This window comes from Filicampus tigris, chromosome 3 (genome assembly GCF_054856515.1).
Source record: "Filicampus tigris isolate MCC_2025a chromosome 3, RoL_Ftig_1.0, whole genome shotgun sequence".
Taxonomy (NCBI): domain Eukaryota; kingdom Metazoa; phylum Chordata; class Actinopteri; order Syngnathiformes; family Syngnathidae; genus Filicampus; species Filicampus tigris.
In genome coordinates, this window is record NC_141219.1 from 4,261,641 (window position 1) to 4,277,784 (window position 16,144).

Sequence of the window (16,144 nt, forward strand, 5' to 3'; positions counted from 1 at the left end):
TGGCTTGGCTCGAGGGGGACGTGCAGCCGGCAGCCACATGCATGCATAAGCGGTGTTTCCATATCAAGCTTGTGTTTCAAAGCCAGGGCACGCCATAGGTGATGATGAGAGAGGAGCGCTGCAACCGAAGCCCCTTTTAACAAGGAATGGGGGTTGAATGCTCCTTGAACCCCTTCTTTAATGCCTCAACCACTCTGTGCTTTTTACCTCTATGGTGGCCTGCAGCATGAACATATTTGAATCTGGCGGTATCCCCCCCACGTCCCCCCTTACTTGGAAGGACTTTATGTTTTGAATGTAATTGAGTCACCATTTTATTCAGAAAGCAGCAGGCCCGTGCCATTGCGGTGTAGACAAAAACAACACATGTAACCACAAATTTAGCACTTTACTACGGGAAAGAGCTAGCCAACACTAAATTAAGACCGCATTCAAACAAATATGAGTATTCATAAAGAGGGAAGTCAACCCAAACATTTTTTTTTGCAAGAATGTGTTCTATGCAGCCCCGCTTGTTTAAAACAAGGCATTCTGATTAATGTTTCGTTTGTGGAATATTTCATTACTGCCCGTTCCTCACGTTGAGTAACATCTTTCAAATACATTTTTAGTAAATTGAAATTAAACTGTGAAGCAAAGGGCTTTCACTCCTTCATTGCCAAATCGTTTTATGTTTTTTCCATTCAAGTCAAGGATGTGGCGGCGTTTGTGGTTTGTCTTTGAACGCAGTCCCTGGGGGCACGCTTCATTTTAGGACAGGTCAAGTTATCCGCGAGGACGTGGCGAGGGGTAGGTGCACCGCCAGAGGGGCGTCAGCAGCAGCGGGTATATGCACCCCGATGTAGCCTATGTTGTTGTTTTGCACGCGCTCCCTTGGAAGGCGCGATTAGAGCGCTTGGAGGAGAAGCACGAGAAGGTGGAGGTGCACTCTAATGGTCTTTGTCAACCTCCCGTTGCCGTGTCAAGTTTCATATCGGGTTGGCCAACGGTTTGCAAAATGGCGGACCATGGAGATGTAGCGAGTAGCCACGCGGTAGCAGTTATGTGTTTCTTTTTGTTTGTTTTTTTTTGCACTCGTCAAAGCAAAAAAAAAAAAAAACCCATAAAACAAACTGTGGATAAATCCCGCTAGCTCGCTCTGGACCAGTACTACAAGCACAGTGCGTCATCGCTGGCGCTAATTCACGCCAGGACCACCCGGCCTTTGATCTTTCCATCCATCCGTTTTTTATAGTGCTTGTTACGGTGGAGGGTGATGAAGATGAAACTATCACAGATGACTTAAAGCGGAAGTCCACCCAAACATGTTTTTTTTCCAAGAATGTGTTCTATGCAAGCCCACTAGTTAAAACACGGCATTCTGATAAATATTGCGTTTGTGGAATAAGAGTTAAACCACTCGTTTTTAGCCATCTCAGGGGGGCGGCCATTTTGTCACTTCTGTCGACTGAAAATGACGTCACAACTATTCAGGGCTGAGGTAACGACCAATCACGGCTGACCTGTCTTCTGAAGCTGAGCCATGATTGGTCGTTATCTGAGCCCTGAGCAACTTTGATGTCATCTTCATTCGATAGAAACGACAAAATGGCTGCCCCCTGAGCTAGCTAAAAATGGGTGTTTTTGTCATATTCCACAATATTAATCAGAATGCCGTTTTTAGACTAGTGGGCCCGCATTGAACATATTCCGGAAAAAAAATTGTTTGGGTTGACTTCCTCTTTAAGGTTTACACAAATATGCTAAGACTCTTTTACAGTCCGTGTTTCCAAAAACATACTTAAGTTTCGTTGATGACTATCTTTAATGTTTACTATGACGTGATCATCAAACTCTAAATTGGTTTTGTTTGCAAAAACATATACACTACTCACAAAAAGTTCGTTTTTTTTTTTTTTGCAGGTCTTGCCAGGTGACATTTGAGGATGAACCTAAAATGCACTACAACTTTTACAAGTGAACTTTGTTAGAACTTCTCGAAACCTTTTAATGCATGTGTCCAACTATTCGTCATTTGAGTACTTTTTGTACAGCTCGCCGTTCTCAAACAAGGGACTGAATGGCAAGATTCACAATTTATTTCATGTGTCAAGCCTAGTTCTTAGTTCGGTTGCTGTTGTTCAAAGTTCTCAGAGGGAGTCGTCAACAGAGAGACTGGACGAGTAACAGAAAGGCGAGGAAGTGGACGTGCGTGAAATTGTACAGTAATGGTTGGGTTGACCTTCCCCCGTTTTTGGCAGGGACGACGACGACATCAACGACGTGGCCTCCATGGCGGGCGTCAATCTGAACGAGGAGAGCGCCCGCATACTCGCCACCAACTCGGAGCTGGTCGGCACGCAGATTCGCTCGTGCAAGGATGAAGCCTTCCTGCACCCTGGGCTGCTCCACCGACGCATCCTGGAAACAGGCAAGCGCGCCACAAGTCGAGTGTCGAATGCCGTTTTCCAACTTTTGGTGGGGAACAAGCGGAGAATGATGCAACGGCTGAGTGTTTGTGGTTTGCAGGGAACATGTTGTATCTGTATTTAAAGTGGCATCACTCAGGACCACTCTTGATATTCTCTCTGTCTTTGCCCGCAGTTGTTTGAGGCTGCAGCCCTCTTTTCTTGTTTGCCCTCGGTTTAAATGTGATACACTTAACAATTCTTTCACCTCCTTTTAATGAATTCTTCAGTGGCTGTCTGTCTGAATTCACTGCACCGCGGGCGCACACGCATGAATACTTGATGGCTTTGTCTTTTTAAAGGCGGCCCGTCAGAGTCGTCCTGTGGACCAAAGCGGTCCAGTTGAGAGGAATCAGACTCAGCAGGGAGGGTTTTTTTTTTCCCCCCCTCATGGTGAAATCGATATAAGCCAACGTAGTGATGCTGTCTTCATTACCTGGTATTGCCACTAAAAGCTCTCCGCTGTCACCTTCAGCGATAGTATCAAAGCCGTAACTGAGGAGTTTCCATGTAAAAGCCGCCTTCTTCCACCTTGCATCTTGGTCATCGTTTACAGGCTGTATGAACAGCGCCTTAGGCGCTGTCCCGCCTTAATAGGCCTTTTCGCACTGCACTTAGCAATGCGGTCGGCTGCTACACAGGCACTTCCACATTCGGGCAAGCTTGCGCCGAGGCGCTGGGCGAAGCCCAAGAAAACCGAGTGCAGTGTGAAAAGGCCTTTTCATGCGCTAATAGATAGGTGTCAAACTCAAGGCCCAGGGGCCAGATTCGGCCCGCCGCCTCATTTTATGCGGCCCGTGAAGGCAAAGCATGCGCGTCGACTTCATGGTCCTTGCTAAAAGACCAAAATTGCAAATTGTCTTCACTTTTAATAACATTAAGATATTGCTTTTTTTTTTTTCTTACTAATCAGCCTTTTTAAATAACTGAAAATAGTTCATCAGTCATTTTTTATTGTACTGACTTCTGATTTCAAAACTCCATCATTTTGTTGTGTATATGTGGTATGAGGCAAAAAAAATGATACGGATTCACAGTCATAATGGCCCTCCGTGGAAATCCATAACTACCATGTGGCCCGTGGCAAAAATGAGTTGGACATCCCCGCTCTAGTAGCACCTCCAAAAGTGAAAACTTCCTGTGTCGACTTCGTCCTCACGTTCCGTGTCAATCCCGTTGATACAGAACAGCAAAACAGAAACGGGCCATAGGTGCCTTCCCGGATCCTACCTCAGAAAATGGAAAATTTGGAAGGTCAACTTATAAACGGCACTGACACAGAATGGGTCGACGCATGCATTTTCCACTTCCTAGGGTAGTACCAGAGATTTGGGATGCCGCCTGAGGCCCCTTCCATACTGCATGTAAACAGGTTTTTTTTTTTTTTTTTTTCGTGGCTGCTGTGCTGTGTAATAGGCACCAACACAGAACTGGGGTTATGAATTTGACCAAGGAAATTTATGCCCCCGGCGTTTGAATCAGAACCGACACGAGGTGTGACGTGCCTGTGGCCCCTTTCACACTGTCTCCAAAGTGTCTTTTTTTTTTCTTCTGTAGTCTGTTCTGTATAAATGTCATCTACGCAGAATGGGAATCGGATGAAGTGAACCTAGTTATTTTCCGCTTTCTGAGGTACTAACGGAGCCGTCACAGATGAGGGATGACGCATCTGACTCTTTTTACACTTTCTGTAAATAGGAACAAGAACAAAACAGAAACAAAAAATGTTGGTTATTTGCCCTTACGGCTGTCCCCGCAGCGTGGAAATAAAGCGCGATTACTCAAAATAAAACATCAACATCATGAATGGACATAATCAAAAAAACACCGCACGTCATTTCATCCAGCGGGGAGCCTGGCAACCTCATCTTGTTTCATCTCCATTAAACTATCTTTGGGCCCGCAGGCCAAGTGGACTCTCGGCATGGTTGTTATCCCGTCACCTTGGGGGCGCGGGGCTTCTTTTTAAAAATATACACTTTCCCTCCAGGGGCGGCACAGCACGATACAGTGGGGCAGGAGGCGAGGCTGCCCCCTGCTGGGCTAGTGGCACCCGCGCAGCTTTGTTGTGTCAGTTGATTGGCCTGGCCACGCACACAGCTGACAGCAGTCCGAGGGAGGCACCCCGGGCCTGCCAGGTCGGCTCAATCAGAGAGTCCTCCTCGCTTTTTTGGGTGTGCAACTACAGGATCTTGCTTTTGCTAAAACTTGACTTGAACCTTTTTTGACTTCAGCTTTAGCCAGAAAAGGAGCAGTTTGTCTACCGGGATGCTTTTCCCCAAATCAGAACATTTAAAAGCAAAGTAACATTTTCATTGCGTTCATGACTGGTAAGGCCACTGGAGACGGATATAAAAATATGAACCCAAATAGAAGATTAGCTCATCAATTTGTACCTAATTGAAACAAATATTTAAATTAAGGTCAAAATTGATTTTTTTTTTTTTTTACATTTATTTTCAAAGCTTTTGAATATGCTTCAATCAGTTCTGCACTGTTCAATCAGAAAAACAAACAAAAAATTCATATATGGTCAAGTTCCGTATAGAATGAGAATTATTATTATTATTATTATTATGTTTTTGTTCGCGCCACAAATCTGCCCACCATTGTGGCAGAGTCCAGATGCCCCCTCATTAAGCGAGTATCCTGGAGGGAGCTCCAAAGATGATTACATTTGGATTCAAGGATAAGTGTATAAATATACGATATTATGTCATACTCTTGAGTTTTTATTTATTTATTTTTTTTTAACTTTTGTAGTTGTAAAATATACTTTTTTGTTGTGATCAGTGCAAAAAAACCCCAAAACATTTAATTATCATACTTGCTTAACCCAAGTAATGACTTCACTTGACCTGACTTACTTGAAATTTAGTGCGGGCTCGACTTGACTTTCTTGATTTTTTTTTTGTTGTTGTTTTTTTTTTTGCCACAGTCACTTGGGACTTACTTGAAGGTTGAGATTTATGACGCGCTTGTGACTTGTACATAGGGTATGTGACTTTCTCCCTCTAAATGCCACTTTAGTTTTGTTATGCGAGCCACAGTTCATGTTATCGAGTATAATACTATTTAACGTACACATTCCTTGAAATATTAATTCCTCCCTTGAAAAGATCTTGTTTTCACAAAGCATGGCGAAGCCCATTAGTGTTTTTCCCTGACCTGGTGACATTGCCACACGTAAAGCGTGCGTGTGCGTGTGTGCGTGTGTGTGTGTGTTGCCACGGTAATGAGGAAGAACCATTTCAAAGCACGAGCGAGCCAGTGCTATATGTATTGTCGGGCTGATTTAAATAATTGCTGTGGTTTACTTAAAAGGCTGCTAGAGAGGAGAATTATGTTAATGGAGTCATTTAAAAAGAAGTTGGCAACGGATAGAAAGTCTTTTTATTATGACTTGCGATGAATTTTGGCTCCGAGGAAGCGAAATTATCCGTCGTCGCAAAAAGATGGTCAGTGTCGTGTGCTATGCTTTGAAGGAGCTTCTTAAGCCCGGTGTCACAATTTTGTGAAACAAGTTAAATTCGAGAAGTTAATTGCACATTCTAATCCAGTACAGTTGTGTGTGCGCGTGTGTGTATGTGTATGCGGTTTTGCGTTCAACCACAGGATTTGGTGTCCAAAGACCCTTAGTACTGTTTTTTTTTTTTCTTTTTCAGTTTTGTATTATTTACTTATTTATTTATATATAAAACAAAAAAGAAATCACGACTCTATATTGTTATGGTTGTTTCTGGTTAACTGTACAGTGTTTAAAGCTCCTTTCCATAGGTTTTGTATTGGGTGGAGGTCTGTGAGGCGGCCACTCCGTGAGTTTAAGGCGGCGCCACCACTTTTATCATGATCATCCTCATTACATGCGGCAGGATCTCGCATCGAGGTCCAGACCCAATTGACAGTCAGGAATTATGGTGCCAATAGTTGTGACCTTCGCATCGAGCCTTTTGCTGATGATGTACCCGAATATATGGCTATTTTTCACCACTCAAAATACATTCACACACACACACACACACACACAAATATCCGATGATTGATTCTAAAGGGAAGAAATTCGAATCCAAGGGAGTTAACGTTTGACCATGCGGTTGGACCGCACTTTCTGAGAACCAGCCGTAAAGATATTCTGTGTATTCCCGTGAAAAACATAAACATTGGAGTTGTATGAAAAAGGAGGCGACATGCAGGATGTCTGTTACAGTTCTGCTGTGCCAGCCGCTGTTGCAGGATCTGTGTGTGAAAAGCGCTTTCGAAACAATTCCATCCGAACTAAATTCAGCAAAGTGTGAAGAAAGGTCATGTTTTATAATTGTGAAACTTTTAATTGTATAATGCTCATTGAGCGGATTGACGCCGGCATCCGGGAAAAGCGTATATTTAATTTTGCTGTGGATTAATTAGTTTGTGCTGGTTTCATTTCACAGCCAAGAAGTTTGGCGTCATGGACGTGCCCATGGAGGTCGTGACGTTTATCTCGCACGCCGCGCAGTCGCGACTTCGCACAGTGGTGGAAAAGGTTTCGGCCATCGCGCAGCACAGGCTGGACTCCTGCAAGGTATGACGTCATACTTGAATCTTACTGTAACTGTTACACGATGTGGACAAGCGTATTGGGACACACGCAGCGCCCTCCAAAAGTATTGGAACGGAAAGGTCCATTCCTGTTTTTTTGGTTTTACACTGAATACATTTTGATTTCAGATTAAAAGATGCATATCAGAGAGAGCACCTTTTGTTTGAAGCCACTCGATTTTTAAGTGAGCCAAAAGTATTACAACACACATTATTAACTCATTCACTGCCAGGCATTTTCAGACCCTCTTTTACCCTAATATTTGAAAAATTAAAAAAAATATCTGATCATAGCTCACCTGTTTTCTGAAGCTGGGCCACGATTGGCTGAGCCCTGCGCACCTGTGATGTCATTTTCAGTCAACAAATGGTTGACAAAATGGCCAACCCCGGAGAGGGCTAAAAACGGGGTGGATTTTGCTGCTTACCACAAATTCAATATTAATCAGGATGCCGTATTTCAACTAGTGAGCCTGCATAGAACATATCCTGGAAAAAAATATGTTTGGGTTGACTTCCGCTTTGATAAAAGGCCTAAATTCTTTGGTCAAAAGTACACAAAGGATAAAGAATTTCAGCACCCAAATGCGGATTCAAGAGTTAAGTCGATAAAGTGGAATGTTGGGTAAAAAGTTAAGATCGAAAAGAACGCCAGTGTGCTTTTCCATATTAGCGCTAACTTGTAGGAATAGAAGTACATTTAATTGGCCAACATTAAAGCCCAAGCATTTGGGAAAACTTTGAAAAGGTGTTTTTCCTGACACCGAGGAGAAATCTGCCTCCACCCCCATCCTGTTTTGCACTTCTTCTTTTTCATTTCTCCCTTTTTTTTTTTTTTTTTTTTTTCTGTGGTTTGGCAAACGAGGTGTGAGAGCGACAACCGGCGCTCTGTGAAGCCACTCTGTTGACATCAGCGAAAAAGGAAGGGAAAAAAAAATTAAAGACGGGGGGTGGGGGGAGAAGAAGATGAAGCGGGCCTTAAAGAGTAACTGGGCTCGCTACGTTGGCGGTGGCAGGAGAGTGCAGGCTCAGCGCTGCAACAAAGGCTGGATGAGAGAAGGCGAGAAACAGGAAGCGGGGGGGGGGTGCGAGGGGAATCCTCTGATGTGTGCACCCGCACTCGCTCTCCTTGTCGGAAGCGGGAGCGCATACCCGCACCTCGCACCAACACAGGCAATTATCTTATTAACTTTTGATAACCTGCACAAAAAAGTTGTTTTCTTTGTCTTTACGCGCACCTTTTTGGGGGTTTTCCCAAGCGATATGCAATGCGCTTTATGCAAAGAGAGAGGGCTTAGTCTGTAAACAGAGCTTTTTAAAGCAAGCAACCTGGGAAGTGGAACTTGAAGAAACGCACTCCAAATGAGTGGGGAACATTTGCGCTTTGTAAATTCCACTCTCCCGGATTACACGCCGATAATCTGTCAGATTTATTTTAGAGCTTGATTCCCTGCTTCCAATCAAAGTCCTCAAAGGCCTGATTCACGGCTCAGCAGTACATTTTAATCAGATATGGCTTTATGTGTCCCTAAACGTATTTTTGACACTGATTTCCAAATGGCCTTTTTTGCTAGCACATCCGGTTTTTGAGAGATTTTCATTTTTTGTCTTTAAGTTTGACCGATACAAGCTTGCGCAATACAGATTTGACCATGCATTGCAATTTATAGCTCTGACGTTTCCAAAAAAAAAAAAAAAAATCCTCCTGTTGCCAAGCCTAACCCTTAATTCATAAATTATTACCAGTTAATATATTACTATATTGCATAATGAAAAGCTGTTGTACTAGAGAAAAAAATGAGGGCAGATTTATAAATAATGAGAATAAATTACAAGGCATGGTTAAATCCGTATTGTGCAAGCTTTTATAAGGCAAACCTGAAAACAAAAAAAATGAAAATATCTACAAACTTGATGTGCTTGGAAAAAAAGTAAAGGGATTTTTCAAATCAGTGTCAAAAATATGCTCAGGAACTCATAAAGCCATCTATGAAAATTTGCTGTTGACTAGTGTAATTGTACTTTATGAATCAGTTTACTAAAATAAATAAAAATAAATGTGACACCCCAAAAAAAAGGGCAGAATGTTGTGATTTGAGACAACAGGATGTGTCATGGTATTACAGTGACATTGGGAATTCCCATTGTGTGAAGTTTTCAGCCGTTCACAGCTGCTAATATTTAGTTCCCCCCGCACTGATTGCACGTTTAAACATGAGAATTGTGCCGTTGTTACGGAGCAATCTAGCAGGAATGTTCTGTTTGCACTTTTTCGATTGGTCAGATTACATCGCGTTTGGTTGCCGTCCACTGCCACTGCCGGCCGTATGACCCAGAGCCCCCCACTGTGTCACCGTACCGACGAGAACTGGAGCATTTTTTTTTTTTTTTCCACGCTGGGTTGTAATCGATGGGAATTACAGCCCTTAGGGCGTGTGTGTCTTTGAGAGTAAACCAGAAAAGCACCAGCCTAGAAACCTGTAACTACTAAACTGAAAAGCATTTTAAATGAGCTTTTAGCTACACATGCTGATATTGTCACATTTTATTTATTTTCAATTTGCCTCCAAGCATTGAAATTCAGACAGTAATTTATATGGGACACAATTCCATAGACTTGCACAAAAATTAAAACTCACTCGGATTGAAGGTGTTTTTGGGCAATGTAAACATCTGGAACCACATTGAATCCAGATTTAGGCCCCTTCAAAACAAGGGCCTGACCCGAAAAGTTTGCAGTTGGACCCAGGTACTTTACTGCCCTCCAGTTTGCATCTTCCTTTTCTTGATCCCAGGGTAAGATCGCAATCTAAAACTGATATTGGTTCCATTTTAGAAACAATGTGAACAGCCAAGCACAAAAGAAAAAAAAAAAAACATGGCTTGAGCTATAAAGGAGAATGCAATATCACTAGTTTAGCCTTTTTTTGTTTTAAGTGCAACATCAATGGTTTGGATTTATTTATTTATTTATTTCCAGGAAAGCGGGGCATCAATAATTTGTCTTCACATTACCTTTCAACTTCACATGCCCCGTAGCTCCTCACCTCGGCTCTACATGCCAAAACATTGTCATCAAGTTGGAAGTTCAAAAAAAAAAAGAGGAAACTTTAATTTGACGCTTTCTAAAACAATGACATTCAAAATAAATGGACATGAAGGGCAAATATGAACATCTATAACAATAATGTAATAATCTTTAGAGTCGTCCCTCCCAGTTGGCGGGAAAAAGGGACCGGGCCCTGCCACTAATTGTGAAAAAAATGTGAGTGAGGGAAACGTGATTGGCGCGCCCTCATAATTTGAAAAATTGGCTATGTCTATTGTTTGAAGCGTAAACAAAACACAAACTATCACCTGAACGCTTGAACTCCAATCCAAAATCTTAAGATCTCAGCCAGTTGAGATGAGTGACTTCAACGTACTTCCTTGACACCAATTCCTATTTTTGTTTTAGCCTAGGCTTTGGCGCTATTTGTGACATTACTTAGGACATTGCAGAAACATTCATACCCAATGGGGTGACTTTTTCAGCAAATGTGAATTGATCAATTTGTGAATAGTCAACTGAAAATATGCAGACGTTTACTCTTTTCAACTTTTCAATGGACTCGATTTCGGTGCGGGTTCACATTTTTCCACAATATTTAATCTGCCCCCCCAGGACGACGAATGCTACGAGCAGTCGGGCGACGTGCGCTCTCAGCTGCGCTTCTTCGAACAGCTGGAAAGGATGGAAAAGGCGAGGAAGGACGAACAGGAGAGAGAGATCCTCTTGAAAGCTGCCAAGGTAAAGTCAACTCCTTACCACGTGTGCGCGCGTGCGCGTGCATTCGTGTGTGCGCGGTTATTTATGTCCTGGTGTGCCAAACCGAGTGCGCCTGTGTACTGCGGGGCTCTGTGTGTCTGTGTGTGTATGTCGCTCCTGACACATGAATTTGAGTGTGACACCAGTAGATGAAGTGACCTCCCTGTGTCCTCCCGGGCTCCTGGCCGCAGGGCCTCAGTGTTATGGCTCCTCCCCGCCACGCACGCCCACACACATACACACACACACACACACACGCACACACAACCTGCAAATATAATATAAAACTAAAATGAAGTAAGTACACGAGGCATACTGTCAACTTATAGAGTCGTATTGGGAGCTGTTTCTAATATTCTGACCTTCCCATGTAGCGTATTCATAAATTAAATAAATAATTAAAAAAAAAAAACAACAAAAAAAAGCACTAAAAGATCACTGCTGACCAAAAAGAAAGGAAAGACAATCCTCGGCAAATGAAAATGCCCTGCGGTCGCACATTAGCGGGGCCGGCAAGCGAGCTAGCTAGGGTTCATTTAATTAATTTTGAATGCGGACAATGTCCCACACTAAGGATCGACATCACCGCACGCCTCGCCGTCTTAATTGCGTTATTGCGCCGCCGCTCCGGCCGCGCATGATAATAGGACACCAAACCCCCCCGTCACTCGGCTCTCCCGGTTTTAACGAAACCTGGCTTGAAAACAATGATCTGAATTCCAGGTGTTATACTTTGACGAGGAAATTTATCTTCATAGGTTTTTGAGTTACATGGATAGTTTTGATCCTCTGTATCAGCGCAAAACATATGGCGGCAACATCATCCCATGAGCTACATTGCTGTTGCCACCCCTAACTGATACTTACATGAAATGATTTTCTCCCACCCACCCAAAAAAAAAAAAAAAAGCACATTTTCCTAGTATTTCGTCACACTTCCATATAAGTAGTTTCACTGTAAGATTTTTTTTTTTTTCTCAAACCACGCCGATGACGTCCAGCTTGGCAAAAATAGCCGCGTTCCGTGATGATGTAATGTCGCGGCATGGCCTGCAGTGGTCAGACGTGCGCACGTTTTAGCGCGGCGCTGAAGGATTTCCCAGGGACACGCGTATTCACCCACATCTCGGCCGCTTATTAAAATAGAAGTGTCGTTACGCCAGGGACACGCGCGCACACACACACACACTAACGGATCGCCACACTGGCTCACAGTGACACTGTCACTGATACTCACCAACATCCTTCACCCCCTTTGTGTGTGTGAGTGTGTGCTGGCTCATGCAGAATTTTTAATAACCTCTTTTGATTAGCGCCCCCCTCCAGCGGCTTATTTAGGGCTGGATTTGGAGCGGGTTTAAAGGCCACAGGCCCCCCGGGGGTGCGCTCCGTTGCACTTCTACTCAATTCAAACACGATGTCCTTGACACCTCCGTATCCTGTTCCCATTTTTGCACTTTTTTTTCCCTCTTTTTGCTGTAGCAGCAACAGATGAGTTGGGATGCTTTGTAGGTTAAAAGTGGGGATGGCTTGTTGTTAAACTGTGCGCACCCCACCCCGCCCCACTTCACACACACCACCCCACCTGCCTCGCACTTTGACTACACTTCATTGATTGGCATAGCGTTCGGTGGACAATGTCCAGGCCCGGAGTGGGTGATCTGGAAAACCAGGATATTTCTCGGTGGGCCGAACTGCTACATGCGCTGCCCGGGCCGCTATTTTATCCCGCAGTCTCATTTTGAAATCAGAAATTAAAATGCGTTTGCGATATATATATATAAATGTATTATCGTCTTCTTGTAGAAATGTACTACTAACACATTAACTGTTTTTTGTAGGTCATTATATTATATATAGAAACTACCTTTGTTACTGTGTCACCAAGTCGCAATAATTTGATACTTAACTACCTGTAGAAACAGCACCGCTGTAACTGTATAGCAGTGTATGAAAGTGTTTTATTGTTTTATTATTATATATAAGGTGCACTTAAAATCCTTCAACGCGGTGCGCCCTATGTATGGGTGAATGTCGGCTTTTCAATTCGTTGTCTTTAATTCAGATTCCTTCCTATTATGTTTGCGTTGTCAGAACTAGGACCACTTCCTGCGTCTGTGTCTAAGAATCATGGGAAATGTAGTCCTACTAGCCTAATAGGTTAGCCTAAGTAATAACATCACCACCACTCACCAGGTTGACTAGTAATATTCCAAACTTTTTTTCATCTGTCGGAGGATCCCCCTCCTGCGCCCGAAGCAACCACCGTGTAAATTACACGGCGAACAAAAGCAAGCGAGAAACGCGGCGCTACTCGATGTCTTCAGCCGGTGTGAATGTAGCATAATAGCGCTAAATCTATCAAATAAACATACAGTACAATTAGAATAACATTTCACATACAATATTTCATAAATCGCCTTATGACCCGGTGCGTCTTATGTATGATTAACAAAAAATAAAAAAAGAATAGACCTGTTTATCGATATTGCGTAATAATACAGTGCGCCCAATGGTCCGTAAAATACGGGAAGTTGATTATTTTTTGAGACTTTGCTTCGAAACAGGTGTTGTGAGGTCTCCTTGATAGTGAGAAAAAAAAATAGCCCTGCACCAATTTCACCAATGAACACCAAATTGGGTTGACATGTCTATCATTACAGGACGCACAAACCATTTTAGTTTGAAGCAACCATTTATGATGGCTTCCCAGGAATCGTGACAAATGAAGCAATTCAAGCACGTGGTCCTCGACTCTCTGTGTATCCTTTTCTTGTTGTGCACTCTTTTCGCTGCAGCAGCAACAGATTACAAGCAATGTTTTATCGGGTATACGGGGAACCAAACCAGCTGTTAACCTATCCGCACCCCCACTTTCCACCCCCACCCCTCCCCCCCAACCCCACCACCCACTTTTGACTCCACAGAGCCGCTCCAGGCAAGAGGACCCAGAGCAAGCTCGACTGAAACAGAAAGCTAAGGAGGTAAGATCATTACCCTTGACATTTGCCAGACTCGCGCGTATGAATTTTTCATATACTTGCTACATATGTAATTCAGTTTAACATCAGATATAAGAAAAAAGAAGTTGGAGAAATCTTTCCCGCCCTGTCGACGCACCCCCCCCCCAAAAAAAAAAAAGACCACTACATTCATCAGTTAGTAGCTTTCACCCCTTGGACTGTTGCTCTTCGTTTTAGTAGAAAGGCTATCATCTACTGCAGGGGTCTCGCAAATGAAGCCCAGCCCATCTTCTGTAGCGCATGTCCTCACAAGGGTAGGTCGGGTGCGCTGGAATTTATCCCAGCTGATTTTAGGTGGTGGTGGTGGTGGCGGTGGATGGGAACGCCCTGAACTAGTTGCCAGCCAGTCGCACCTATGGACAATTTAGAGTCTTCAGAAAGCCTGCATGCATGCCACAGTATATTAAAGAAGTAGTCAACCGAAAACATCTTTTTTTTTCAAGAATATGTTCTATGCAGGCCCGTCACGGATAGTGTAGTGGTACACGCGCCCGAGTTGTGTGCGGGCAGCGTGGGATCGATTCCCGCTCAGTGATGGTGTCTGTGTGTGTGTCCTGCTAATAGGGTTGCGTCAGGAAGGGCATCCGGCGTAAAAATGCTTTGCCAAATCAATGATGCGAATCGTGCGTGCACTTGATTCGCTGTGGCGACCCCTGAGGGGACAAGCCGAAAGGATAACAACAACATATTCTATGCAGGCCCACTAGTTGAAACAAGGCGTTCTGATTAATATTGCGTTTGTAGAATAAGAGTTAAACACTCGTTTTAAGTCATCTGCGGGCGGCCATTTTGTCACTTCTGTCGACTGAAAATGACATCACAACTACTCAGGGTTTAGGTAACAACCGATCATGGCTCACCTGTTTTTCTGAAACTGAGCCGTGATTGGTCGTTACCTGAGCCCTGAGCAGTTGTGATGTCATTTTTAGTCGACAGAAATGACAAAATGGCCGGCCCCTGAGATGGCTAAAAAGGAGTGAATTAACTCTTATTCCACAAACGCAATATTTATTCGAATGCCGTGTTTCAACTAGTGGGCTTGCGTAGAAGATATTCTTGAAAGAAATACATTCGGGTTGATTTCCACTTTAACTCATTCACTGCCATTGACAAATCTACTTGTCTTTTCACAGTCCAGCCATTCAATCCCAGGAATTTATTTCTATTTTTTTTTTCTATTTTTTTTCCAAACGTTAGTTTAAAGGAGGGCCCGAAAATGTCCCCGCAAAAACATGACTTTGTCCTCGTAACATAATAACCTTTTCTGGAATTACTCATTATTGTTTCATGTGGCGCCATTATTCATTCCCTTGTTAGAAAAACTTTGTATACATTTGATCTTCCACTTTCCTTTTCCCCTGTGCTGGAGACAAACTGTTTTATCATAGTGGGAGCCTTGTGCAAGCACAAAAAAAAAAAAAAAAAAGGCCCCCCAAAAAAAAAGCGAGTTTACCCTTCGAATAAGCGTTTCAGACGCAGCGATTTAACTCCCCGCATTAACTTTTATGGCTACAAAGGAGCGCAAAGACGCATTGTCTCTTGCGTGTAATAGGCTAAAGCGCCACGCTAAGGCGCTTTAATCTGAAACGGAAGCAGCTGCGTCTCGTCTCGTATAGGACACATTCCCAGCGGAGCTTCTTCATGTTTACGAAAGAGTTCTGTCATAGCTTGGGTTTGTTATTGTCCTTGTTTGCTGCACGCTAGCGTCTTTCACTCGATGTGGGCAGAAGGATAAAAAAAAAAACGAAAAAAAAAAACAGCAGCGCTCACCTGTTGTTGTTGTTTGCAATGCCAAACTTAAGCAGCACATCTGCTTTCTTTTAAGGCTTTTATTTATATAAATATAGTAAAGTTTCGTGTGTGCACTTTTCCAAGTTGCAGCTCTGTAACGTCGTGATCAGACAGCGGTAAAGGAGTATTAAGGATATGCTGAAAAAACTCACCCTATAATATAGTTATTGGATCACAAAGTAAACTACTAATGCAACATTTTTTTCATGCAATAATTCTTAATAATATAAGAAGAAAAGAAGAAAAAAACACTACAATAATTAAAAGAAAAAATATGTGAATATGTAAATATCTAACAGTGTAAGTTGAAATTTTCAATGAAATAAATTGAATATATATATACATATATATATATATAAATAAATATATGTGTATGTATAATTTTTTTTGGTAAAATTCCAAATACATTTTTGCCTTAAATAAATGTGACCCTCCTAATATAATATATGACAACAATAATTTTGTTTTCCTCTTCTTTTTTTTTTCTTTTTTTTAAG

The 16,144-nt window shown here is 42.8% G+C and overlaps 1 protein-coding gene across 5 annotated transcripts in view; it reads left to right on the forward strand.

Annotated features, from left to right (window-relative positions):
- LOC147149614 (transcription initiation factor TFIID subunit 4) overlaps positions 1 to 16,144 on the forward strand; it is an 89,233-nt gene that overhangs the window by 23,933 nt on the left and 49,156 nt on the right. For all 5 annotated transcript variants that reach the window (XM_086025154.1, XM_086025155.1, XM_086025156.1 and 2 more), the window contains 4 exons: positions 2,241 to 2,410; positions 6,878 to 7,008; positions 10,690 to 10,815; positions 13,761 to 13,817. In XM_086025154.1, coding sequence (XP_085881280.1) covers positions 2,241 to 2,410; positions 6,878 to 7,008; positions 10,690 to 10,815; positions 13,761 to 13,817 — 484 coding nt within the window. The remainder of the gene's footprint in view (positions 1 to 2,240; positions 2,411 to 6,877; positions 7,009 to 10,689; positions 10,816 to 13,760; positions 13,818 to 16,144) is intronic.